A 27500-nucleotide genomic window follows, 5' to 3' on the forward strand; every position below is an offset into this window, starting at 1 on the left:
AAGAGGTATCAAAACCTACGAGTTTCTATGGTATTTAACCCTGCTGGTTAGCGCCAACCATGCTTCGCGCAACCCGGGCGAGTGGCCTGTTTCTCAAAAGTCCCGAAAGTTTTCGGGCCTGTTTCGGGTGCCACGATTCCCTTATATGTCTTCGCAACGCCGAGGTTCCAAGCCATCAAACTCCGCAATCCTCTTAGTTTTTCTTACATTAAAAACATGTTAAATGATCAGCTTTTCAAAATAAGCAGATTGCAGTTTGACGACTGGCTTTTCGGGCCCGAAAAGTTCTCGGGACTTTCGAGAAACAAGCCCCAGGGGCCCGTTTCTCGAAAGTCCCGAAAACTTTCCGGGTCCGAGAAGCCATTTGTGAAACTACTAACCGCTTGTTTTGGAAAGCTGATCTTTTAACATGCCTTTAAGGTAACAAAAAGAAAAAGGACTGCGAAGTTTGACGACTTAAACCCTCTCCGTTCTTAAGATGCAAAAGGAATTATGACACCCGAAAATGGCCGGTAAAGTTTCGGGACTCTCGAGAAACGGGCCCCAGGAGGCTGGAAAGGGTTTCAACACTAGAAGACTCTGTTTAGATCGAATAACGCTACAACACTGTATCACGTAACAGCAATGTTATGGTACCATATGAAACACCGATTATTTCCAAACAAGATGTGATCAATGTTGTGATGTAATAAGTTACCTTGGCAACGGAAAAGCCCAGCAAAAACACCCTACATTTTGGATTTAGTTGCTCATATTTCAAAAACGAACTGGGTGACCCCCTTTTTTATTGCTGAAAAGTGATTAAAAGGCCACGATGAAACTTTCGTCAAAGTTTAAAAAAATTCTGTCATGAGGATTCAGAGCTACCTTAAAAAATCACAAAATTAAGGTGGCTCTAAATCCACTGTACAAAATTTTTTTTAACTTTGCAGAAAGTTTCATCATGCCCTTCTAATTACTTTTCAGAAATAAAAAATGGGGGTCACCGGGTTCGTTTTTGAGATATAAGCAACTAAAGACAAAATAAAGGGTGTTTTTACAAGGCTTGATCGTTGCCACAGTGATGCTAATCTGCAAATCAGGAGATAATGCTGCCATCAAAGAATACAAACAGAGCCAGCAGGAGCTGGCAAGAAAACAAAGCTGAGCAAACTAAACTGACAAAGTGACGACATATTCTTTAAAATCTTGCACGTACGTCCCCTGAAAATAATGAAAACCAAACTCCCAATCGCACTTTGATTTTCATCAATAAGAATGTTGGAGCTAAAAGGTTTAAGGAAAGAACTGATCCTCGTATCTGGTGAATATAAGAGGGGCCTTTCCTTAATTCTGACGCCTTCCAAAAAGGATTCAGTGACAACACACTAAAACAAATTCTTCAAAGTCCTTAGTCAACATATTTGTTGACATGACCAGTGACAATTGATGGCTGCATGAAACTATATATTGGTTCGAAAACATCGGTCCGTTAACTCGCATTCCTGCTCTGGACAAGTTAGAGGTGAGATTGCAGAATTTAACTTGAGTGGTAATTCCTTTATCGTAGCATTTGAAGCTTTTTTTGCCTCGGCTAGGTAGTCCTTCCTCTTGTTCAGACCTTTAATTAAGAAGATATGAAAGATTTTGTTTCCTCTGAATTTCAGTGGGGTCTGCAAACGTTAAGTGCTGTTATGACTCCATGCTTTCTTGTCCATTTCTTGTTCACAGGTTTTGCTTCAATCAGTTTTTACTACATTTCATACCACGTTAAATTACAGCGTTCCTTCCAAGAAATAGATGTTTTACCACCTATATCTGCCATTTTCATGGCACGTTTATATCATCACTTTAATTCTAAGAAAACATCGAAAGAACATACATTGGGAAGTGATCTGTTTTCCAGTTTAATCACCCACTTGCGATTTCTTCTTAGCCACTCAATAGCGGTTTAAACGGTAGGGTCTTTTATTGCTCAACGGTAAATTTTAGATTTAAACATCCATTTTACTTCCGTCTTGTTGTTCATGTTGACCTTATTCGCTTATGTTTTCTTTTTCATCAGCAGGTCTAGTTTTAACTGAAGCCAAATTCCTGGAATAACAACGGTTACCATGCGGGAAGGTGAGTGCACAATTCCTTTGTAACGTCGTGGCTTTTGGTTACCTCTCCAATAACTCTCTGCTTGTTAAAGGGTATGTTCTATTGGACTTATTTCCGAACGTTTAGAATTAGAATTAAAATCGGTTGCTCCAATTTATATCAGGGTACTGATTGTGTAGATATAGCGACTATGTTCTCATTTGCAACTGACATCACTTGGTAAAAAAATGGCGGCCGATATCTCTTATTAATGTTTATACCAAACTAGCGTCTAAAACTTTGGCAAAGCGTTTCAAGGGTAAAAGTGGGTTCTAGAAAGAATTCGTTATAATCAGAACTCACAGAGCCCCATTGTCATGGGAAGAACTATTTTTGATTCTATCAGAATTAGTGATGATCGACGTGATTGAGTATTCACATCTCAAAGGCTAGGGTTCGTCTAAGTGGCTACTGACTTTGAAAATTTTAACTTCCATGCATTCATCTTTGGCCCTTCATTCACGAAGTGGATACGAGTGCAACAACGGCTCCAGCTGTGTAATGTTTTGTGGTTTTACAAACGAGACCCGGTTTGCTCTCAGAATGGGGAGTAAGGCTAGATGCTGGATCCTCGGTATTATCCTTTCATAACTTTGAATAATTATAGTTCTGGAGATCTTAGCTGTAAAGATTAGCCGAGAGATGGTGATACTGTTTAAATGATATATGGGTACGAGAAGAAAACGTTAAACTTTTTCTCTTTGCAGACGGCATGACCTGTTTTATACAAAACTACAAAACAGAATGTCTTATAGGAACATTTTATTGTACTTTGAGTTTGATGAGTGTTCTGGTCTTAATTACAATTGTCCCTTGGGGAAGATACGTTTTTTATTGGGGGGGGGGGGGTGTGGGCCGGGGTATTTTAGAATTTTTTTGCGAAAAAAGTCGTAGCCCTCCCACTTCCTGGAATGGATTAATTAATAACCCTTCAAAAAAACCCAAACAAAAACATCTGACCCTCCCCCACCCCCCTCAACCTATCCAAGACAAAAATAACCTGAAGTGGAAATAACAAACTGGAAGTGTTACTCATATAACCGCTTTCATCTGCACACAAAGTAGTTAATTGCGTGGCGTGTGATTCTACGGTGAAAACTTGAAAATGGGCAAGGATGTACGAGGAATAGAAAGAGGGAAAAGTGCTTGTGGTGAATGCGAGGACTTCATGAGGTCTGATGGAGCAACTTGTGGCTATTGTGGCTGTTTGCTGACTCGCCATTCTCAAAAAGATGCCCGCTACTCCTCTGACTCAGTTAATGGCACATAGGCTGCGGGAACAAGTGAAAGCACAAGTCCAGAGAAGTGGAAAGATGAAGACCTGGGGTGGTTCCCGAACCCAAAGGACGAATATAGTGATGTAGTAGATCGAGTTGTCGGTTCAAGTTCGAGTAGCTTAAGTGACGAATCCTCACCGGAGACTAATTTTATACCAGAACCCCGCGCGGAAACATCAAAATATGGGCGAAAGCGGGCACGGGTCAAGAGAGACAATTATGTTAGTTGGGAGGAGATAGCTTTTTGATAAGTAAATTTTTCGACACCTGTAAAATAATTTAGATTAATCTCGACTGGTAGCTTTGCTTGTATATACAAAATAGAAGCGACATGGAGTAATTTTTTCTTGCCAAAAAAACTATTACCCCCTTCCCCCCCCCCCCCCCACCAATTAAAAACGTACCTTCCCTAGAAGACTCGGGCATGGTCGGAAAATTCTCGTGATCATAAAAGACCTGATTACCAGTGTAATCAAACGTGCCTAGATTTAACAGCTCATTTAAATATTCCATTTATTCATCAAATATCATTACTGCTACTATTACTATATTTTTGTGATGCCTAAAGTGTTTTAGTTTTTTCGTGAGAGATGGTTTAGGAACGTCCAAAGATTTCGACGCACAGTCTTGTCAATAGTAATATACTATTTTCTTCCCATTTAGGAGAGAATAAGGTGACTTTGGCCATATATAGTGGTCTTCCTGATCCTGTTTGGAAGTTTGATTCCCGAAATGAGAGCTTCAAAACGATTAAGGAGCATTTGGACGATGCCAGAGCCAAAGGAATTACCTACCGTCACGAACAGATGCCCTCCATTCTTGGGTTCAGGGGTTTCTTAGTGCAGCCCTTCGACGCTGAGCAAGCAGACTTAATTGTCGGCCAGGAGACAGCAGCCCTGCAAAAGCTATTGCTGGACACCATGCCCGAAGGATTGATCAGAGACGACTTGCGGAAAAAGGTTTTGCAAGCGATCGACTCAGGAGCTGTCTCAGCTAAGATACCTGATAAAACCCAGAGTACCACCCCTCAAGATGTTTCATGAGTAGTTGGAAAGATACTACACTACGCACCTCCACTGAACTTGGCAAGGTGGAACAACCATTTTCGTTCAACCCAATAATAACGCCTACAACTACGCAAACGACAAGATAACCAACAGTTTTGCACAGCCTGGTCAAGCCAGTAGTAAACCAATCACCGAAATGACTGTTGCCAACGTACTTGCAGCTGTCGAAAGTGACGGTTGGTTAAAAATGGATGTGCCTCCAGAGGCCCCTTGCCCCACGGCACCGGAACAGCCAAACTGCTTGGTGGCACTTTTTGTTGCTGTTGGTAAGAGATGGGATATTCTTTCTTCCCAGTAATCGCTGAAAGACATTTCTGAGTCAGTGCTTACTGAAGAAGTGTTTAAAATTACCTTTACAAAGAAAAGATTAAATTTATTTGGGTACTGTACATTCGCTGAATGCCAGCTGAGTGTGAAAGTTACAAGACGATTATTTCGGAAAATGCAACCTATCATAAAGTCCTGAATCTGACTAAAATTTCACATGTTATCCAGACCTGGATTTGCAATAGTTTTACTTACTTCCAGTTTATTAACTTTTGTTTTTCAGGCACGGATTTCCATTGCATGCGTTTGGATGCCAACAAACTGTGGTCCCAAAAGCTTGGATCAACCGCTGCCACAAACAAAGACGGAGCCGGGAAATTGATAAGTGATCCAAGAAAGGCTAAGAACCTGCCTTTTGGGGCAGATTACAAGTTTGTTTCTTTCATGAAGTTTTGCACGGTCATAATAGAATAATACTTGATCGTGGACAGCCCGAAAGCTAGGAAAAGCTTCACAGTTCAGTTTTGAAAAAAATAGCATATTCGTTCAAGTTTTCAGTGAAACGCTTCATCAAAATTAACTTAATGACCAACTATATCTAGGTGCTACAAGTGCAGCTTCAGTACCCGCCGGTTGGTTTAATTTTCTGAGGTTCGCGATTTTACCAGGTTTAGCTAGAGAATATGAAACTTTTTTTGAGATCATGTTACCTCCATGACCAGTTTTCCTTAAAAAAAGCAATGATGGATCTTATTTTGTTTAGTAATGCAATTAGGACAAATCATCGAATGTTTAGCACAGTTAAGCCTATCATAAACTAAACGTTCAATGGACATTACCCTAACGCTGTCGGTCAAAGTCAAACGGATCTTTTAGTTTAAATTTAACAATGTGGTTTCAAATAAAGAATTATATTTGAAGATAAGATTTTGGTGTCTTTGATTTTGCTCTATTTCTGTAATACCGGAAGACGAAACTACAAGAAATCACACATCAAGTGTTCTTGGGCTGGGTCACGTAATGATGGGGTTGGATTGGGTTGGATCGAGCACGAAATGGAGACTAATGCAAGGGAATCACATGTAAATTATTTCCCCCGCTTCGGCCTCCATTTCATGCTAGATCAAGTCTAACCTTGAGAATACGAAACTGGCCTATCGAAATCGAATTAATCACTCAAATCAGATTAAACATTAGTTTTCTCACGGAGAGGGGAAAACCAAAGTACCGTCGAAAGAGAGAGAACCAACAAACTCATCCCACAGTACATGTGACACCGAGTCTGGGAATCGAACCTGGTCCACATTGGTAGGAGGCAAGTTCGAGGCAAGTCAGTGATCCTGCTCGTTTGCCATAATCCAAAGCAGATAACGAATCACTGAAAAGCAGAATCTGCTTTTGAATGTGGGTTACTGAATTGAATGATCCTCTTTTTTGGCTCCGGTAAAGAATACCCAGGGGAATGGTAATAAAATGGTCTACAGGAGCGTAATTAACAAAACGAGTGGATAAACATCGATTTACCACCACAAAAAGCCGAGAATAACTGACGTTACGAACGTAAGAAATAGTATAGTCACCGCTTGAGCGGATTCAGTTTTTTTCCAACAGGATCAGAAACCACTTGCTCTTCATTCAACTTTGAAATCTTCAGCATTCGCAGATTTGGTAATGAAAAATGTGCATGTCTTTTAGATCAATTTCATTTGTTAAATTTCGCTGGCTATTTCGAAGTTTCAAATAAACGATGGCTTAAACCACTTCGATACAAAGAGGTCCAGTCCGATTTCTCATTATTTGAGCTTAGGTAAAGTGTGCCTTTTGGACACGCTCCACGCTCAACTCTTCCAGATTACGGTAAGATAGTGGTCTCGATAGCTTGTATTGGTTGAGAGGTTCCAAAAAGGCAGTATTTATCAGGTTTGCTTGGTCTTTGGATGATAGTTCGGAAAAGTCTTCGATATCGATATGGTTGACTCGGTCTCAAAAGCTTTGTCGACTTTTTGTCTTCCTGAACGGCAGCCACGGCGAGTTGGTCTTTGTTTGCTTATTCCCAATTGAGTCAATAGCGCCATAACTCAGGTCGGATGCGACTATTTGGAGATGACTTTAAAATAGCTTTTAAAAACGTTCTTGTATATATAGCATAAAACCATTAATAGCAGATTTCACTACCATATGAAATTCCTTTTATTTATTCAGGGGCACCCAACGAATCTGTTCCTCACATTATCTGTTCCCCAGAGGAATCTTGCTGGCTGGCAAAAATACAGGTGTTTCGATGAGCTGGCTGGGAAATTTTGTTATTGATAGAGGTTTTGCCTGGAAATTACTGACTTTTTCTAGCATTTCAACCCGAGCTGGCTGAGGACGACTAAAAAAAAAAAAAAAAAAGAAAAAAAAAGGACCCCTTCCTGGTCAGAGTGATTGAGCTTGCAGAAAAAATTCTGTTTTGTCCCGGTTTTGTCGCTTTTGTTTGGTCGTTTTGGATCGAGGGATTTGAAAGCGCGCGGCATTCCTGGCTGGGAAATAAATTTGATCAGCTGGCTGGGAAACCAACCAATTTTATCTAGCTGGCTGGGAAATTTCTTGTGTGTCTTGCTGGGAAAAAGGAACAGATAATGTTTTCCCAGCAACACTGAAAAACACCTGAAAATGCCTTAATAACATTTATTTTCATTAACTGGGGTATAATAATACATTTTACAACAAATTGGTCGTTGGGTGCCCCTGTTTACTGCTGTTCCTAAAATAGGAGCATCTGTGGTTTATCCTGTCCGATCAGAATGTTTTTGCTTTCGACAAAGGAGAACACATTTGTCCAATTCAGTCACGCGGATATGAGTCGGGTGGGATATCGGTCCATGGTATTCGCGTTCCCCTTTTTGGCCGCAATGTTGGGACATCTGCTTATGTATCTGGAGGACTTACTCCAGTTTGCGAAACGAAACCAAACGAAACGAAACCATGCTAAACGAAACCAAACCAAACCAAACGAAATCAAACGAAACCAAACCGAAACTAGCGGAAAGAAATTGAAACATAACCTATGTTTTAACTTGTTATCGATTGTCCCTTTTAAACGAATTCTTATTCAAGTGCTGGGAAGCCTGTACCTCACAAAGGGAGGGAAATAATCTGCCATGTTCGCTAGCTTCCGAAAGCTCCGACATACCGGTAATGTACGTTTTAGCGGAATCAGTGTTTCAAATTCCTATCTTTACTTATTGCTCGTATTTTATCCATTTAGCGAATCGTGGGAAGGTTTAGAAGACAGTGTATGTGGATCTGACCGTTTTTGTGAATTAATTGTGAAAGTTTGCTACTACAACCTACCCAAAATAAATTATAATCTTTGTAATCAGTCTTTTATTAACACTTAAGACAAACAGTAACAAAACGGATCACAGCATCAACAATTGCAACCTCAAGCATGACGTTTACGCCAAACGGAAGAAACTGATATCAATATAGATTAAGAGTGTAGGACAAAAATCTCCTAAAAAGTGTAAAAACGGCAGCATCTAGACAGAAAATGGTTGAATTTTTACCGTTTGCCGTAAAGGTCATGATTTGTTACTACTTTGGTAAATACATTACATAGGCATTCCGAGGTTACTAGTATCGTGGCTTACACAAATGGTATCGGGCTACCGGGAATATACCTTCAATCTTTATTGTTAACAGTAATAGCAAAACGTAAATAACCATTCTGCGTAAAGTAGGTAAATGTTTGGAACAACCTGTTTTGGTTGCCAGTTCTCCAGTCATTTGTGGACAGTCAATCTCAGTTTTAATTATACCTTTAAACAGCGTTGAAATACTAAAAAACGTATAGTAATGCAACCAAACGGCTCTGAGTACCGATAATAACAAACTGTTCCGGGTTGCTCGAAGCTTGGGTTAGCGCTAACCAGCGTTAAATACCATGGAGACCTATAGGTTTTGATACCTCTTAACCAACGGTTAGCGCTAACCAGACTTCGAGCAACCGGTCCCTGGATGTTACTTTTTGTTAGCAATTGTGCGGTTATACATAACGTGACGTCAACACGCGGAATATGCTTAATCAATTTGTAACAGTAGCGAAACGCATCTTAAGTGCCAACAGTAACAAACCCTTATGCGGCGTCAATAACTATCAAACAATTCAAAACAGCTGTGATTTGGCCTACGAATACTACCTCATGGAAAAAAAGCAGTCGTGATAGCAAGTAGATAACATTCAGAAACGTAGCATTCATAGAAAATGTTAAAAGCTAATCGATCAAGATTTATCCTCCCTCCTGTTTCAAATCAAATAGGAAATATTACTGGGTATAGGGCGCTTTAACTCACGTGGCCAGCAGCTTTGCAAATTCATTGCAACAAAAGGGAATACTCACTTACGAAAAATTTCAAATTGCACAAAATTAGCTCGGTACACTATAATGGCCGCTGCATCATTGTTTTGGAACACCAATATGGCTGCCATAACGTCATGTGAGAACGCTCTACACATTTGCAAGTAATATATCATTTACTAGGACACGAACTTATTGTCACTAGATTCCCCCCCCCCCCCCTCCCCCACCTCTCTCTCTCACACACACACACACACACCACACACACACACACCCATACCCGCCCCTGGCTACTTGCGGGCCATATGCTTCCCAACCCCCCTCGTGGGGACTACGGCTTCTTTTGCAGTCATCCAAACAATATTTGGTATGATTGTTGCTTGATGTCTCATCTCTTGATACATCTCTTCAAATGTTGTAAAACCTTTAATTTTTTTGTGGGGACTTAGTTGTGAGGACGTGACAAAAAGTTTAATGCTTGTGAGGACATCTGGTAATACCCTACTTGTGGGAACAGGTCAATACCCAGCTTTTGTGGGGACTTCGCTATTTGCGGGGACATCTGCCGATACCCTACTTATGGGAACAGGCAAATACACAGCTTTTGTAGGGAATTCATTATTTGCGGGGACATCTGCCAATACCCGATTTATGGAAAGACGACAATACAAACATTTTCAAACAGATTTGATATACGACGATGTTCTCGTGGTTGCAATCTTAGTCAACCTGTTGGCTAAGCCTTTAGGTTAACGATAAAATGATATACCGTAAAACCCGAAAATAAGCCCCGCGGGGCTTATATTTTTCAAGGGCCTCTTTCGAGGGGCTTATCTACGGAGGGAAACTTGCGTTTCCGAATCGATTGGGCTAGACTTATAGTTGGAAGTAAATTTACCGTTTTTGCTTTGTTTTACTTTGTATTTGAGGGCAATTTTTCTAGTACAAGCTCCCCGGGGTTTTATATTTGGAGGGGCGATTTAACGGAGGGTTTTTTGCGTTACCGCTTTGGGGAGCTTCTATTTGGAGGGGCTTATTTTCGGAATTTTACGGTGTATGAATTGGACCATATATGAACTGCGGATATGAAATCAAGTGAAGCTACGATATTCGCATTTGTGAACGCAATTTTTGCAATTGCGTAGAGAAGCCTAAAAAATTCAGGACTTCAACGGGGTTTGAACCCTTGACCTTTTTTTTTTTAATTTGGATCTGAGCAGCCTGCGCGGCCAGGACGATTTTCGCCGGTCACCGGGGCTTACGGAGATCTCTGAACAATAATAATAATAATAATAATAATAATAATAATAATAATAATAATAATAATAATAATAATAATAATAATAATAATAATAATAATAATAATAATAATAATAATAATAATAATAATAATAGTAAGAGCACCAACCAGAAAGGGTTGTGGAAAACGAAAGTTTTAAGATCTTGTGGGACATGTCCATTCAGTGCGACCATATCATCGCAGCCAGAAAACCAGACATTGTTGTTGTAGAAAAGGAAAATAATGAGGTAATCATTGTGGATATTGCGTCACCATGGGACCACAGGGTGCATGAGAAGGAAGGTGAAAAGCTGGAGAAGTACCAGGAGCTAAAGAGAGAAATTAAGAATATATGGGGGATCAGACATGTCGAAGTTGTACCGGTAGTTGTTGGTGCACTTGGAGGAGTAAGTAAAAGGTTAGATGGATGGCTTACGAAGCTAGGGATTGCTATCAAGAAAGGAATCTTGCAGAAAACAGCCTTGTAAGGAACAGCAAGGATCCTAAGAAAGGTTCTGGAAAACTAAACAAGAGGGAATGATTCAAAGGACCTTTGGCCATTGGCTTAGCTTGCTCCTTTGGTTTAAATGCGGTATAACATCTGCCATAATAGATAGAAGTGATCTTCCCACTTAACTGGACAATTTAAGCAACATCATTGTCCTTTCTTTTGTTCAGTTGTAATGAATTGCTGTTGTAAGGTTGAAAAATAAATGTGAAAAGGTTGATTTATAGCAGAATTAAAGGTATTCAGGTGCAATACATGTTTAAAGCGTGTTGCATCATAATGTGACCCTACCTCGTTAATACCACAACCCCGCTAATACGACCAATTTTCCATGCCCCGAAGGTGGTCGTATTAACAGGGTTCCACTGTATCAATAAAAATTAAAGGAGGACAGAAATTTAAAAGCGAGAAGTGACAGTACGCCTCATGTACTAATAAAGGTCCCTCAAAAAGCGAACAAAAATGGTGTATCACTTATCCACCAGTAACATTAAGTTAATATAATGTTACCCTCCTAGTCTCCTTTACTGCCGTTGTTTTGGGGTCATCATCATCAACGCTCCCTTCCCCCAAGGGAGCGTTGCGTAATGACCCCAAAAAGCGGGTACGAAGGAGACTATCCCCCCCCCCTCCCCCCCAATCCCAACCTTGGTCCAGGGCTTATAATTTTACGATATTAAAATTGCCTTCATGGAAGTCATTTAGCTGGTATCTCAAATCAAAAGCTACCGTAAATGGTGATGTAGGATCCAACTACCTGAGAGGGGCTTTATAAAGCTTTTAAAGCACATTCAGTTCAGTTGAAGCAAATCAAATCGAAAGGTCAGCAGTATTCAGTATTCACTAAAACACCAACCTCCTTCCCAGGGTATCTCTTCTTCGCGCCCCCTTGAGCGATTGGGGGCGGGAAGAAGTGAGACCCTGGGAACGAGATTGGTGAAACACATATAATACCTTATTCACGCACGTACTTAATTTCGCGATTTTCGCGTTTTGGAAAAAATCGCTAAAATTAATACTCGCGAAAATTAACCACGCGAAATTTAATTAATTCCTGGAAAATCTCCTTGGAACTCAGCGGATATGGATAGTATAACTTTGGAGGTGGTTTGGACCAATTCTACCCATGAGTTCACCCTAATTATTAGTTCCAAAGAGATTTCCGGGGAACTACCAGAGTTTCTATGGTAAAATCATGGGTAGAATTTTACAAAAGCACGCCCAAAGCCATCCTACACATCTACGCTGACTTTGCAAGAGGATTGACCGGATGTACTCAAAATTATTAAGAGTGCACGCATGAATTGAAATTGATTGCCACGTCGCATGTTTTTTGGTGTTAAAGAAAGAATCTCTTCCCAACCGAGAAATTATAATCACTGGAGATATGAGCGAGCCAAAACGCAAGGGCTTGGGACTTGGTCTTTCCTCAGTCCCAAGCCCTTGCGCGTTATTCTCGCCCGAGACCCCGTTAATACGACCAATTTTCCATGGCATTAACTGGGTGCCACTGTAAAATAATGCAGTGAATGGAAAAAAAATAAACTATTGCTACGTAATAATGGTAATTGAACTGAGTGGAGTGCAATTTGGTCTGAAATCATAGGCGTGACTTCAAAATCGAACGAGAGCGCAGCGCGAGTTCGATTTGAAACTTATTACTGCATTAGACATATGCAGTATTGTATTTCTATAAAATTACATTACCGCGTCTCAAGATGCGTTTCCTTAGAATAGTCCCTCGACCAAATATTTATATAAATTTATCTCTAATTGTCGTGTACCTTGTAATTGCACTGAGTGGAGTCAGTCACTGTCATTGCAGTTCAGAGGCAGGGGTGGATCCAGGATTCTTCTTAGGACGGGGTGCACCACAAAGGAATGGCCTAACTGCCTCTTTTTTTCGCAGAATACCAGTTGTATTAGAAAGCCGCAGATCATTTTCGGGGGAGAAGGTGTGCACCCCCCCTGCATCCTTCCCCTAGATCCGCCCCTGAAAGGTGAGTAATTTTAAACGGATAAGCACGGCTGGTTTTCACTAGCGCAAACACATACGATTTACCCAGCTATCAATGAAGGAAATGGGATGGTCTAATACACAATTTTACAATTTACGTCTTAAACCTGTTTTCTGTCGTGGTACAGAGATGCAGGTTAGGATGTTTCTCACACATGTATACTGAGCTGAAAACAGCATGGGTAGGTAGTGCCATATCTTATTGCCTATTATTTCCATACATATTACTAGAAATTATTTCTATTTTTCTCTTTTTTGAGTTTTGACCTGATTGAATTTTGGTCAGTTGCGGGTTAAGGGGTTCCCGTCAAATGGTTGTACTTCAGATGTGTTTGGGTCAGACATTGGACTTCATTCGCATATATATATATATATATATATATGTAATAAGGAAATAACTTCTTGAGGCATATGTGTTTCTAATCGGTTTTATACTTCAAACGTTTCGCCGTTTAGAGCTTCGTCAGTGAATGAAGATTATGAGTACAAGATTGCTTTATGTAAAAAAAAAAAAAAAAAAAAAAACTTAGTACAACGGTGGAATTTCAAGGCTCATTAATTTGATGGTGTTAATCTAGATTTAGAGCTCGTCCATTGCAACCATTCATGAGGTTCTCATGCTTGCGGATTTCTAGCGCTTCAATGATTTTACGCGTGCGGATGTCGTGGATGTTCCTGTGGAGGATTCCCCAAGAGATATATTGCATAGATGGTTTGTTATGGTTGATCAAATGTGAATAAACCGTCTGTTTCACCACTCTGATATGTTCTTTTATTCTGGATCCGATAGTTCTACTAGTTTCGCCGATATAAACCGTGTCGCAGTGCGAGCATTTGATTTTGTATACACAGTTTTTTGTTAGGCATTGGTTAGTTCTTGTTGAAGAGCCGCACGTATCACAGGGATCTGGGCAGCATCGTTTTTCTTTGGGCGGCGTAAATATTCTTGATGATGAGGAGCCATTAATATAGTGTACTCTGATGTTATCTAGACCTGTCCGTTTTAAAAAAAACTGTGTAACTTTTTTTTTTACATAAAGCAATCTTGTACTCATAATCTTCATTCACTGACGAAGCTCTAAACGGCGAAACGTTTGAAGTATAAAACCGATTAGAAACACATATGCCTCAAGAAGTTATTTCCTTATTACATTATCTATCGAGGCATGGCTACACCTTTCTTCTTCTCATATATATATATATATATATATATATATATATATATATAACTACAGAGAGTACTGTTTTGGCCTTCTGAGCCTCATCAGTGCAGCGCTGATGTCTGGGATGGAGGTTAAGCTTATAAAGCCACCCCAAATGTCCCACACATGTGGTACATCTAAGCCATGCCAGAGGGCTTTAACTAGCGAGCTAGTGAGCATGCGCAATTGCTAGCGGCAATGACTCATCCCAGTAGAGTGCTCAATTTGGACATGAAAGCAAAAGCTTTGTAATGCCAAAGAGCTATATCTAACTGCAGACAGTACTGTTTCGGCCTTCTGGGCCTCATCAGTGCAGTGCTGATGTCAGGGATGGAGGTTAAGCTTATAAAGCCACCCCAAATGTCCCACACATGTGGTACATCTAAGCCATGCCAGAGTGCTCAAACTAGCGAGTTAGTGAGCATGCCCAATTGCTAGCGGCAATGACTCATCCCAGTAGAGTGCTCAATTTGGACATGAAAGCAAAAGCTTTGTAATGCCAAAGAGCTATATCTAACTGCATATATATATATATATATAACTAACTGCAGACAGTACTGTTTCGGCCTTCTGGGCCTCATCAGTGCAGTGCATATATATAAAGTTGCATATAAACTGGAGAGGAAGACAAAACTTCTCGAAGGTCCAGGAAATTTAACTTTTACTCTATTTTAAAAATTTTAACTGACGAAGGCCGAAGGGCCGAAACGTTTTTATTAAATTTCCTGGACCTTCGAGAAGTTTTGTCTTCCTCTCCAGTTTATATGCAACTTTAAATACTAACTGAGGAGACAACGTGCATCCTTTTGGATCCTTCTGTTGGGAGTTTATCGTTTGGTCAACCATTACAGATATTCAAGCTATATTTAACAATTATTCCTCGAGCCCGAATGGGCTCTGAGTCAATAGCCCATGAGGCCGAAGGCCGAATGGGCTATTGACTCAGAGGCCATGAGTTTTTTAGTAAAATCCAACTAGTTGGTCAAAAAAATATCGAGACAAAACATCTTTCGCTAGTTAAAGCTAGACTTTAATTGTTGTTTTGGTTTTCAAAGCCGGCGCTTTTCGCTACTAGTGGGCTATAACAAATAGCCTACTAGTAGCTCAACCAATCAGAACGCAGCATTGATAATAGACCACTAGTTGGATTTTACTAAATATATCTATCTATCTATCTATCTATCTATCTATCTATCTATCTATCTATCTATCTATCTATCTATTGGAATCCCACTTTTATGGCTGTTAAACAGGCCAACGTTTTACTGATTTCCCGTCAAATATTTGTACTTTAGATGCGTTTGGGTCATATAAATTATTGCACTTCATTCGCATTATCCATTGCTTATTACTTTCATTGTAGTCCCAATCGCATCAATTACAATAAACGTTTTACGTTTTTTACGTAGGTGAAAGTTTCAGAAACACAAGTAACATTTTCTGTTGTTTAACATATACGTACAAGCGAACATACCATTAAACGGCAATGCTCACTCAATATCAAACATTTGATAACAAAAAAGCTCTTTAGGTAGAGAGTAAACTGATTTAGACTCCAAGTACCATGGGGTATCCATTGAAATGCCACGAGATGCAGTTTTGTACCCACAGCAATATTTGCTCATGTAACTCAAAGAATCGGGGCGGAATAAATAATGATGTAGAACTAACCAAACAATAATAAACGCAATATCGCTCCATGGTACGCGTTGGCTTATCATTAAAACATCATTAGGATAATCGTAAACTAAAACAACAACTCCTGAAGGATCGACCTTAAGCATGGGAAATGGATAAGAAATGCCAGGGTGGCGGAAACATTGAATTCGAGCAAAAGCTATTATTGTTGCAACGCACTGGGACATGGCACTTAGCGAGCCTTCTTCAACATCTTTTCCCTCAACTATAGCTTTGCCAGGTGAGTCCTCGGATGGAGAATTTTCCCCCTCTGCTGATAAAAAAACAATACAACAGTTTAATATTGCTGCAAAAATAAGCTGATTTGTAAGGTGGAGCACGTTTAGTAGAATATTACTGCAAAGAATCAAACATTTCTGATAAAATTTGGTTGGATATCTTTCTTCACATTTGGTTGAGTGTATGATGTCATCACTTGGCTAATGTGCATATTTTAAAAGCTTGAAATCTCTGGAACTAGCCTGTTCTAGGCTCTCAGTGGTTGACAGTACTGTCAATACTCCGGCGGTTGCCTCATTTCTTGTCAATCAGAGAGATGGCAGGTGCGGCCTACGCGCGCGATTCTAGGATTTCCAGTCACTCAAGGAGATTCCGGCCAGCTTTTTACTATCAGCATATATTTAAGTTGAAGAATCATATCTAAGTTATGTGTGTTTAACACAGCATATATAGGCCTATTTGATGGATCTTTGCTACATATGTCATTAAATCAGGTAGAATTAGCCTTAAAAAAATGCAACTTCAAAGTCATGCACACCTGTATCCATGTACCAATTCGACCCTATGTCAATAGTACATGAGAAATATTTAAAACTTCCCACATACAGATTTAATGGTTTTTGGATAATGGAAAGAATCAGAAAAGGAAGTGATCTGCCGAAAAAAAAGTGTGGGTCACCGAGCATCCAACAAAAATATTCGCACACCAAGTTAATGCAAAGGTCATCAGCTCTATATTTTGTTGAGTTTTCGAATCGGTGCACACGCTTGAAATACATGACATGGCACGCACGTGCCTAATGAACAGTGTGCGCAATAGAGATGCGCAGTAGCAATGGGCGCAAACGTCCTTAAATTGATATTTTAGCACCAGACTTCAAATTGTCTTTGATTCAACTAAGGAGTCAAAATGAAATTTTCGCACCTGAAATTTTAGCACATCTACACAGACTTGTGTTTCAAGAGATCCAATTGCATAAACAAAACAATATCTGGAAAACACCGTACACTATTTGCAGATAACTCAGAACTTACCAGCAGTCCTTGGCTGCTTTGTTTCTGGTTCTTCGCTTTCAGCGGAAACCAGAACTAGTAGAATAACATTACATAAAGTCACCTAAATATTTATTGTTATCATTGTGGTAGTCTAGGATCTTAATTTTGGAATCACTCAAGTGACCTTCCTCCACCTTCACTGTGGAGTGGAAGTTCCAGATCTTAAATTGGCATTTATTTCATGTAAAAGACGGACGTAACACAATAGAACAAAAATTGTGAAACAATACCTAATCAGAATTTGAAAGCAGTAGAGACCCCTAAAGCTTTTGTTACGTCATCTGTGTCTTCTACACAAAGTAAAAGCCTAATTTAGAGTTAATAAGTCCAGTCCACACTCCATATCTGACAACTTTGATCTAAGAATTGAGAATGCTTCAGATGATGGATTATGATTGCAGAATTAGGTGACGGATGTACAGTTCCATTCACAAACACTAAATAATTTGTCTCCTCTGCAACATTTTTTTGGGATGTTACACAACATTCCCCCACAAAGAAACCACGTCTGCTCACATCCGCACCTCATTCCTTTCCCGATATAACCCAGTCACAGCTTTGTTCCACTTTCAGGAATTCCTCCTTTTCAGGCTTGTCGTATCCCACACCATTTTTTAACTTTGCACCATGGAGAGAGCCATTATGGTTGGTTGGTTGTTAACTTGCCAACAGAAACCATGTATCATTTTAATTTACCGGGTGTTAGTTTTGGACTGGTACTGTACAAGAGCCATTACACATACATGCATATTTTGCAAGGAAATGTACAGTATGTACCATTAGGGACAAAAAGTGTAAGGGGTTTCTATTGGCATCACACCTGTTCCTTGTTCCTGCTCATACTTTGGGACAACAACAATATCTGGCTCCCCATAATAACCATCTGAAAAACCTGTAAATAACAGCAAAATTCTGTCAACATTTAAAATTTGGAATATCTGAAATTATGGAAAACTAATGAAAACAGTACCATTCAGTTCTTTTGTTTGCAACCCTGGCAGTAGTCTTGTAATACCCAATCTCATTCCTTTTTGGTCAGCTAAATTGTAAGTTAAGAGTATTGGCACTGAACAAAAGCCATGTGGGCTCTAGCAATGAGGTAATGAAATGCCTCAACAGTGATTCATTTTGCCCTGCGTTTTGCGTATTTTACGCATTACATTCATTAAATACCCATTGGTTTCCGTCGAGCGCGTCCTGAGTACGCATACCGTAGTCATTCAGTTATAAGGCGCACCCCAAACTTAGCAGTTTAATCAAGCTAAGTTCTCAAACTGAAAATTACGCGAAAATACTCGGTTATAAGACGCACCAAAAAATTGAGAGTTATCAAAAGGAAGTGATGAATTTGAGAACAATTATCCTTACACAATTAATAACTGCGAACTATTTTTGTTAACATAAACAGAGTGAAAAAAGCACGCATTTAATGATATACGTAAAGACAAAAGCTAAAAGTTCACACCTGAAATGATAAACATACAACGCATACACGTTTATTTGAACCTTCCGACTTAATAAATAGTCAGAGTTCACACTTCAAGCGAAAACGAACAGCGCAAAAACTCCCACAGAAAGTCATTCAAAGGTGTTCGACAGCTGAATATCAACACGCCACCAAGGATGCAAATTTCAGTGCACAAGAAAGCCTAGATGAACGAAGAAGGTATGTTTTATCTCCGCACTGTTTGTTCAGAGAAGAAACTTTTCGTGCGAGTGACAAACACGATTCTTGGAATAATCGAAACAAGGTTCGAACGATTGTATTGTTGTCACGGGTATCACGTTACTGAACACGTGCTCTTAAGGACGTATGCAAATTTCCGTGTGTTTGCTTTCTCTTGAAGTCATTTAGTGTTCTAAAGATCTCTAAAAGCACTATTCTTTTTTAATAGACAACTAGTGTCCTTTTCTTGTGTTGTTTAAACTGCAAGTTCTTCTCAAATTGACTTCCTGAATATTACAGTGATTAGACACTAAATGACAGTTTTATTTGTTCTGTTTTACAGTTGTAATTTCTTTACAAGTTTAAACACAGGCATTTGAATTTTAATCAATAAATACCTATACCAAGAGAAAAGACAAAAAATCCTCTACCTATGATATCTATAAATATACACTATATGTATATTAATAGATAGGTAGAGGACTTTTTTTCTTTTCTCTTTATATAGGTATTTATTGATTAAGATTCAGATGTCTGTGGTTTAAGAAACATCAATTATATGATTGAAAAAATAAAACTACAACTTGTCTTGGTTACAATTTTGACCCACTGCATCTGAGTTGTGACCCATTGATTTCTGCCTGAGGGGTACACTGTACCCATTAACACAATTTTCAAAATGAATCACTGCCTCAATAGAAAGCAAAATTTATAAAAAGCAAAATTTTCTCACCTATCACAAGTCCATTCACTCCACATTCACTTGGCAGTCTTAATCTCTCGCCCTTAACATCAGGAGTCTTTTTGTTTATTATACAGTGGCCAGATGAGAGAGGTATAAAAACTTCTGTTGCAACCATGCAATTGAATTGTGCTTCTGTCTTGCATACTTTTTTTAGCTTTGTAATTAATGACTGAGAAGGGCGACTGAGATAATCCTTCAATCGCTGGACTGCTACTTGAGCGTTTGTGGAAACAGGCAGTGATTGCAGTGAATCCAGTCCTTTTTGAAAAAAATTCTTCATATACACGCCTTTCTGCAAGGAAAAAAATGAGTCTCATTAATTAAAGATTTACATGTATGGAATGAATACTGGAAAACTGTGTTGAATTAGGGTCTTCTTTTGAAAACAGCAAAGAAATGATGAACCTGTGAAGGTCCCTCTCTATTGATCTTGCTCTATGTTCCATGTATGGCATCAATGAACAATTATTTTAAATTTCTCAACTTGTACAGTCAAACCTCAATTAAGCGGCCCTCAACTAAGCGGTCACCCTCCATTAAATGTACACATATCAAATTCCCAAAAAGAAGTCCCCTAATTTACTGTAAATTTGACTTCTATTAAGCAGTCACCTTTATTAAGCAGACGCGGTCACCATTTAGAATTCCCAATTGGCTAATTTTATCGTATTTGACCTCTATAAGCGGTCAGGTAGTCAATTACAATGCGATATTTCAGGATATTTTGACACGATGATACGCGAACCATGTCCAGTTTCTTTCAACAGCTCATCAAACACAACATGATATACCATTGTTGTGAACCGAGACAATTTACTGTATACATGCTACAGTTCCATTTTTACCATATTATATACTACATTTTGGGAAGCCTCTTTTTAAAATGCGTGAGATTTTTTGTCTCACAGAATCTGAATTTCCAACGATTTACCGACAGCTTCCAAAGATTGCCGAAGATTTCGGAAGACTTCCGAAGATCGCCGAAGGTTCCCAACGACTTCCGAAGATTTCCCGATGACTTCCGAAGATAACCAAAGGTGAAGAAAGATTTTCGACCAGGGCCGGCAACAATTTCCAAAGGATTTCCAACCAATCTTTAGCACTATTAAGAGGTTCCGAAGATGTTCTGACAACTTCTCGAATGTCAAAAAACAATTGAATTTAATTTTATTTAATCGCTTTTTAAGCAGTTACACTTGTTATTGTCAGTTAGGCGTGACAAATTAGTCTGAATGCGTGAGATCACAATTTTAGATCCACAAGCGTGAGACTCACGCATAATGCGTGACAGTTGGCAGGTGTACAGTAATATACCCTGTAAACCTCTCACTGTCACACATTGCAAAAAAGCTGATTGTATTTATTAGCCAGTGAGAAAATGTGGCACCGTTATTAAAGTGAGAATGTTATCACAAGCTTAATAGCTTATTTAAAATTATTGTCTGGAAATGGAAAATTTTTCCCTTTTTCAACTTCCCCTCCATGACAGTGGATGATGATCCGTTGAGAAACGACAACCTACTCTCTACTCGCAACGAAAAATGCTCCGGCTGAGACGACATATGTTTGATCGAATACTGTCATGTGAACCGTGACCAGTGACGAGCTTCTATCTGTTTTCTCCTTGTAATGTCACTACTTAAGGACGGTGCCTACTAATTAAAGATATTTCTTCCCCGGTGTGTGATTATGCAGGAAATGTAGATCTTAACAAGTGTTATTGAAATCCAAAAAGAAAATTGGGGGTAACCACGCATTTTTCAAAGATAATTCATGCATAATTTTTGTAAAAAGCTTTAAAATACAAAGCAATGTATGGCATTCTTTCGCAAATTGAAGCTTAATTATCTCTGGAATTTTCTTTTTGCATACCAAGAGTACTTACTAAGATGTACTTTCTCCGGGTAGTTTCAAACCGCGCAAAAATATCCCTGTTTTAGTAAGCATCACCGATAGGAAATCCGAGTACCTGGAGATGCGCAGAACGTATGCGCAATAACAATAGTAGGCACCGCCCTTAATTAAACACAAAGATAACAAGAATGTAAGAAAATATCACCAAGTAAAAGATGTCTTGAATGTTAAATAATAAATATGTGTTGATCCCAATCATCAGTAGACATTGCGGAAATTTGCATATTTTTGCAAGCGATGACTGTATGTTTTCGCTTGAAAGCACAGACGTTTCGTCAGACAAATCTACCGTTCAACAAGCCCGCATATTAACATATGAGAATTTTCCAATTCCTTTACTGCACACCATAATTATAAGGCAGAAAGTATGTCTGTACGTAAAGCTTTAAGGCGGCGAACCACGAGATACAAACCCCAATAGGGTTTTGTACCTCGTATTTCGCCGTCGACGGCAGCAGTTACAGCCAATGATCGATGATGTTGTTAATGAACAAAACTTAAAAGTCACTCATGTTTTTTCCCTTTTCCTTAATTCCTCACATAAATGTCATTTATCAGTAATCAATGCAGTCATTGTAATTGATGAGTAAACTTAACGTTGGACGATATTTCGATGAATCTATAGATCTATATCGTAATTAACTCACCACAGCGTGGTCGGCGACTTCATAATAATCCATGACAAAGGATGCGTTGCTAAAACTACAACCAACTATGGGATAACTTCTGTCTTTAAACTTTATGGGGCAAAGCAAAGGACTGTTAGAGGAGAAAACCTTCAATGCCTCCTCAAGTGACGACGACAGCGGCATGTTTTACAATGTAAACGAAATACGGGGCTAGTACGATTCAAAGCGAGAAGATACCTTTACACCAGAACCGTTCATTGGATGAGCGATAATGACGTAGCAAACCCAGTTACAGATTAATGCGCGTGCGCGAAGCGGCTGACTTATGAAAATGGCGGGCGACTGCGATGCGTTCGAAGATGAATTCGCTTATATACCGAGAAAATGTATGTAAAAAACGGAAGTTGCAAAACTTGTGAATTAACTTTGTTGAAACGTGAAAGATCTCTCTCGTAATTTCTAACCAATTTAGGCCAAGAAACGCTTAAATTGGTTAGAAATTGTGAAATTAAACTTGTTTTTGATGTAAGGTACCCTTGGGGACCTACTTATGTAATATAATTGAGCGTCAGTTTCCGGAGTTTCCGGAGTAGTCTTTCATCACCCACAAAACGCAAACCGTCCTCTCTTGGCAGAAAAAATAATTTCGCTCCAAGATAAATTCAGTTTGACCATAAATTGATAATTCAGTAAAAGATCTGAAGAAAAGTATCCGAATCCCGTGCTAGTTTTAGTCGTCCGCTCCCGTTTTAGACATTTCTAGTCGGTAGAGTGACGGAGGTTTGTAAGTGAGAAGTTACCTTGTTTAGTGAGATTAGCTAGAACAAGAGAAGGTCGGCCAGCTAAATGTTGCATTTTTAATCTTCTTCTTGTTTCTAGTCAGTGGTTGTGCAACGGTATTGTTAAATAATAATCAGTAACGAGGTAATAGACAATTTTTCTCTCCTTCCCACTTTCTCGCTCGCCCCGCTAACAGAGGTATCAACGGAGTGTGCAAAATTGAAGTAAACAAGGGGATAGAATTTCTTGGCCCACCGAGGATACCGTTTATAAGCACGTAGTTCTCAAAACATCACCTGATTTTCTCGTGATCTGTAAGTGTATATGTATTGTACGACATAGACAAATCTCCGTTATTCTTCCTCCAAGCGATCAGCAACCTATACTGCAGCTGTAATTAAAGAGAAAAATGTTTGCTGTTCTGGTATCCTTACTCATTGTGGTGCTGGTGGATGCTCAAAGGCCTAAACCATGCGGTAAATATATCTTTGTTTACTTAGTTTTAAGTTTCCGATTTTCAGAAGGATAGACACAACAAACGTGGGATGTTGCGGGCTGTGGTGCCCAGTAAGGGTACGTTCCGTATGGGAAAATCCTGATTTTAAATCTTAAACTCTGGAGCTTCGGATTTCCAACCTAACACAAAACCTAAAACGGATTTTGTCGCAGGTTTCACTAATTGGAAAACCATGTCAGAAATGATGTTTTTCTATTAATTTTCAGTAATTTTAACACTCTTTGAACAGGCACATCTTTGCTCGTGCAAGTGACGGTGGTTGTAAACCGCGATATAGCAACTGTTTCAAAGATAGAAATTAATCCGTTGACTTTCATAAAATTTAAGTTTGAAAGGTGTTCTCAAAAATTCACAACTGCCCCACAAATTTTAACCCTTCCCGCTTCGGTGGGGACCTTTAAATTTCTGGGGATGAGATGAAGAACACGAGTTAGGAGAATTCGCGGCCGAGTTAGTAGTTACATTGGAACCAAAAAAAATCCGCAAATTAATTGCTTCTGTGGTTCCATTGCGATATTATGTGCCCAAATTTGAGTATTTGGTGGTTAGTGAGAATCCTGAGAATTCGTTCATTCTCATCTTTCAATTTCCGGAGTTTATTTAATTTTAGTTGTTGTAACTCACTGACAGCTAGAACTAATCTCACAAAAATAGTTTCCCACATAGCCTACTCCTGATTACAAATAAGAATGAAGCAGAAGAATACAATGTTAATCGGTTTAACATTCATTACCAGTAAGCACGTGTCCTCACAAGGCACTATTTTCCTTGCTTCCCTTTTGAGCAGCGACTTTCTCATTTCCCGAGTCCATCGCGCAGACAAACCTCTGAACGGGATTGTAACTTACGGGCTAAACTTCCACATATCACGTTTCACATGACAATAAAAAAAACTTACATACATTGATCCGTTTCGCGCAATCACTCGTTTGTATTCACTGTGTTTATTTGGGCTTTTATTAATTAACATTATTCATATTCAATATATTTGTCTTCCATTAAGTGTTTCATCTTGCCGGCTTCAAGACACAGTGAAAAGTTCACCTCTTGAATCAATAGGGAAGATATCTGTTTACAAACATTGCTTTTTTTATTCAAATGTGCCAACCACAGGAACAAAAGGCCCTTTGTTTCAACAGCCAATGAGGCTCTGCTTGGCACATTAAAAAAACACATGCAAAAAAATCCTATTTAATTCACTTTTGCTTATGTCAAACTTTTGTCAAAAAGTATTTGTACTAAGGGCTAATCAAATCGACGTTAAACATGTTTAAGTTTTCTGCCTCCGCGACATCTTTAGGCAAGTTATTCCATTCATTAACTACACTTAAAGCCCTGGCCAAACTATCGAACAAGATTGGATTCAGCGCTCCAACTTTGCTCGATCCAATATTGTTCGACCGTTGGGCCACCCACGTTGGAAGATGTTCGTCCAACATTTTTTGTTCGATCAAGTGTTGGATGGAGTTTGCTTTTGATCAAACATTGCGACCAACAATTCTGCTCGACGCAACAATGTTACAGTGTTTTGCCGCTCTTCCAACAAAGTTGTGTCCTGAATCGAGTCACGTTCGCGTTGCTAGCCAATCACGAATCGCGCCACCTTATTTTCAAGCCTAGGCTTCTAGCATTATTTGCAATAAAAATGGCGGACAAGGATCAATGGGACGTCTTGGAAGCTGATGAACGGAACATCCAGAAACCTTGATCAGCGAGTATGAAGCAAGGCCATGTCTTCAGGGCAATTTTAGTCCCCTTAATCACTAAAATCGTTCTGTTTGGAGATTTGCACATTGGCATTTGGCATTTCTTGTTCAATAGCAAATACAATTTCTGCAAATTCGGATCCGAGCTCATTCTCATCACCTAAACGCGAATGAATCTTGCAGTGAACATACCCTTTTCTACACGCTCTCTAAACATTTTTTGGGTTTTACCTCGTTTGAATCCGTCATTTCCGTCCTCAAACAGTCCCAGTAACACATGCGCTACGAGCGGTTTTCGTTTCAGTGTTAGCGTCATATTTATAAATTTAGCGCCAACTTGAACTTGAATTAGTTTTGTCATGTAATGTTGGATGAGTGTTTTGCCACTACCTCAACATTTAAATCCAACAATGTTGCATGTGGAATCCAACTTTGTTCGATAGTTTGGCCAGGGCTTAATACGAAGGAAGAATATTTAAAGCTATTTAGCTTTGCAGGCATAGGTTTCAGTTTATAACAATGGTTAACTTTTTGTAAGGGTCGAGAATTATGAGCAAAAATAAAAAAACCCAACGGGTTTAGCCCTAGGCTTGAAAAATAATCTTCGCTGATTCAGAGTTGGCGAATTAAGGAACTTCCAAGTGTTCTTCATACGACATATCTCGGCCAATACTTCCAAGGGCATACTTAAATGCTCTGGGTTGCACTTTCTCTAAGTTAGTAGAGTCCTTTTTAAGGTGTGGGCACCTCAATGGAGAGCAATACTCGCGTATTGGACGTTCTAGGCTTTTGTACAATTTCGAGAACAACTCAGAGTTTTGAGGGCCTACTGTTCGCCTTCAAGAGAAAATAAAGTGGAAGAGAGAGCATGCCCCCATACATGTCCTTTCCCGTACGTAAAGCCCTGGTCAAACTATCGAACAAAGTTGGATTAAACACTCCATCTTTGTACCATACACTCAACATTGTTCGACTGTTTGGCCGCCCACGTTGTAAGATGTTCGTCCAACATTTTTTGTTCGATCAAGTGTTGGATATAGTTTGCTTTCGCTCAAACATTACGCCCAACAATTCTACTCGACGCAACAAAGTTGCAGTGGTTTGCCCCTCTTCCAAAAAAGTTGTGTCCTGCTTGTAACGACCAGCGGTAGTATTTGTAAGGATATGCACACTGCGCTCTTTCTGGAAGCCATGATGGATTAACTGTTAGTGTTCACTTTGTATCTGTGTTTTATCTGCTTACATCGACCTAAAATAACGAGATTATAACACTGCTAGCCAATCACGAATCGCTGTTATTTTCAAGCCTAGGCATTTAGCACCATGTTCAACAAAGATCGTGGACGAGGACCAAAAAGCCGTCGTGGTTGTTGATGAACAGCCTGTCGGCTGGACTAATCGGTTCACCACCCATTTTGTTGCTCTGTTTGGAAATGTCTGATTCAATAATGTTTAATTAAATCTCTGCAAATTGACCCGGGCTCATTGTCATCATCTCCTAAAATGCGGTGTATCTTGTAGTGAAAACTGTACAACGACAGATACATACCCTTTTCCACTCGCTCTGGTAAACTTGACCTGTTTTTCCTCGTTTGAATCCGTCCTCAAACAGCTCCAGTAGCACAAACGCTACGAGCGGTTTTTGTTTCAGTGCTAGCGCCATATTTATATAAATTTAGGGCAAACTTGAACTTGAATGTTTCGTCAAGCAATGTTGGATAGTGTTTTGCCACTACCTCAACATTTACATCCAACGGTGTTCCATGTGGAATCCCACTTTGTGCGATAGTTTGGCCAGGGCTTAATATTTCTCAAGTTCTTTTTAGATCGACTCCCACGCTATGTAGATCCTAAGGTGATTATGCAACATTCAAGAATATGACGGGAATGTGCTCCGCGTGAATAGCCCAAGCTCAGAGACACACGTCCTTCGCGAAGTGACACGAACCAAAAGTTTTAACAGAATCGCCCTTACTGGCTTGTTTTAAAGCAATGTTCCAGTAATTCCAGTGAATACGAAAGTTATAGCGAAGAAGAGGAAGTACAAAAGGAAAGGGAGCTAGAGAGTGCTGCGTGGTGACCTTCTCTGAGATCAATCTGCAAAGAACAAAATGTTTATTACTGGGTTGCCAGTATGGCAAACCCAGTCGGAATCTGCGTTGCATTTCGTCGTTTTTTCCGGGCGGTAAAAGTCTTGCCTGTCACTTCCCTGCTAAGTAGTGTCTTTGTGGGTAGAGTCGTCTGCGCGTATTTTTGCTACGCTTCAGTGGGTAGTAGAAATGGGTAGATTTAATGTGGTTGACACAGTAGAATAAAATAATTAACCTGCAATGGCATCGAGAGTCATTGTAACCCGAATGGCGTTTTAGTGGAACTTTAAGGAAAATATACCCTTATGGAGCTCAATGGAACTTTAATTTGGATAAGCAAGACAGGCGGGGAAAATAAATCTCTGGAATCTTAAAAGCGACGAGTAATGGTCTTCGACA

General features: G+C 39.5%; 3 protein-coding genes and 1 pseudogene across 5 annotated transcripts in view; 3 read left to right on the plus strand and 1 right to left on the minus strand.

Annotated features, from left to right (window-relative positions):
• Nucleotides 1-3226: 3226 nt before the first annotated feature.
• Nucleotides 3227-5418, plus strand: LOC137995416 (uncharacterized; annotated as a pseudogene).
• A 5109-nt stretch (nucleotides 5419-10527) lies between these two features.
• LOC137995417 (uncharacterized) lies at nucleotides 10528-10842 on the plus strand. The gene has a single exon (XM_068840973.1). It carries the CDS (start codon nucleotides 10528-10530, stop codon nucleotides 10840-10842), a length of 315 nt encoding a protein of 104 aa, XP_068697074.1.
• Nucleotides 10843-14679: 3837 nt separating this feature from the next.
• On the minus strand, nucleotides 14680-23151 carry LOC137997081 (uncharacterized). Of its 3 annotated transcripts, none has more exons than XM_068842840.1 (5): nucleotides 23085-23151; nucleotides 19454-19757; nucleotides 17875-17946; nucleotides 17034-17087; nucleotides 14680-16032 (listed from the first exon to the last, which is right to left on the minus strand). In XM_068842840.1, the coding sequence occupies exons 2-5, from the start codon at nucleotides 19743-19745 to the stop codon at nucleotides 15572-15574; spliced, it is 879 nt and encodes a 292-aa protein (XP_068698941.1). In that variant the 5' UTR covers nucleotides 19746-19757; nucleotides 23085-23151; the 3' UTR covers nucleotides 14680-15571. The 3 variants fall into 3 exon arrangements, with proteins under 3 accessions (XP_068698941.1, XP_068698940.1, XP_068698939.1); XM_068842839.1 differs by lacking the exon at nucleotides 23085-23151 and adding an exon at nucleotides 22027-22221 and having other exon boundaries at nucleotides 14680-16029; XM_068842838.1 differs by lacking the exon at nucleotides 23085-23151 and adding an exon at nucleotides 22027-22221.
• Nucleotides 23092-27500, plus strand: part of LOC137997082 (uncharacterized) — an 11361-nt gene continuing 6952 nt past the window's right edge. The window contains exon 1 of the mRNA XM_068842841.1: nucleotides 23092-23264. Coding sequence (XP_068698942.1) covers nucleotides 23198-23264 — 67 coding nt within the window. The 5' untranslated portion in view covers nucleotides 23092-23197. The remainder of the gene's footprint in view (nucleotides 23265-27500) is intronic.

This window comes from Montipora foliosa, chromosome 3, assembly GCF_036669935.1.
Source record: "Montipora foliosa isolate CH-2021 chromosome 3, ASM3666993v2, whole genome shotgun sequence".
NCBI classification, from domain to species: domain Eukaryota; kingdom Metazoa; phylum Cnidaria; class Anthozoa; order Scleractinia; family Acroporidae; genus Montipora; species Montipora foliosa.

Excerpts from the sequence above, each read along its gene's own strand:
- LOC137997081 (XM_068842838.1), bottom strand. The coding sequence starts at position 22,191 with ATGCCGCTGTCGTCGTCACTTGAGGAGGCATTGAAGGTTTTCTCCTCT. Across the intron at positions 17,088-17,874 it reads TGAGCAGGAACAAGGAACAG|TTCTGGTTTCCGCTGAAAGC; the intron begins GTGTGATGCCAA and ends TTATTCTACTAG. Across the intron at positions 16,033-17,033 it reads AAAGCAGCCAAGGACTGCTG|CAGAGGGGGAAAATTCTCCA; the intron begins GTAAGTTCTGAG and ends TTTTTTTATCAG.
- LOC137995417 (XM_068840973.1), top strand. The coding sequence starts at position 10,528 with ATGTCCATTCAGTGCGACCATATCATCGCAGCCAGAAAACCAGACATT.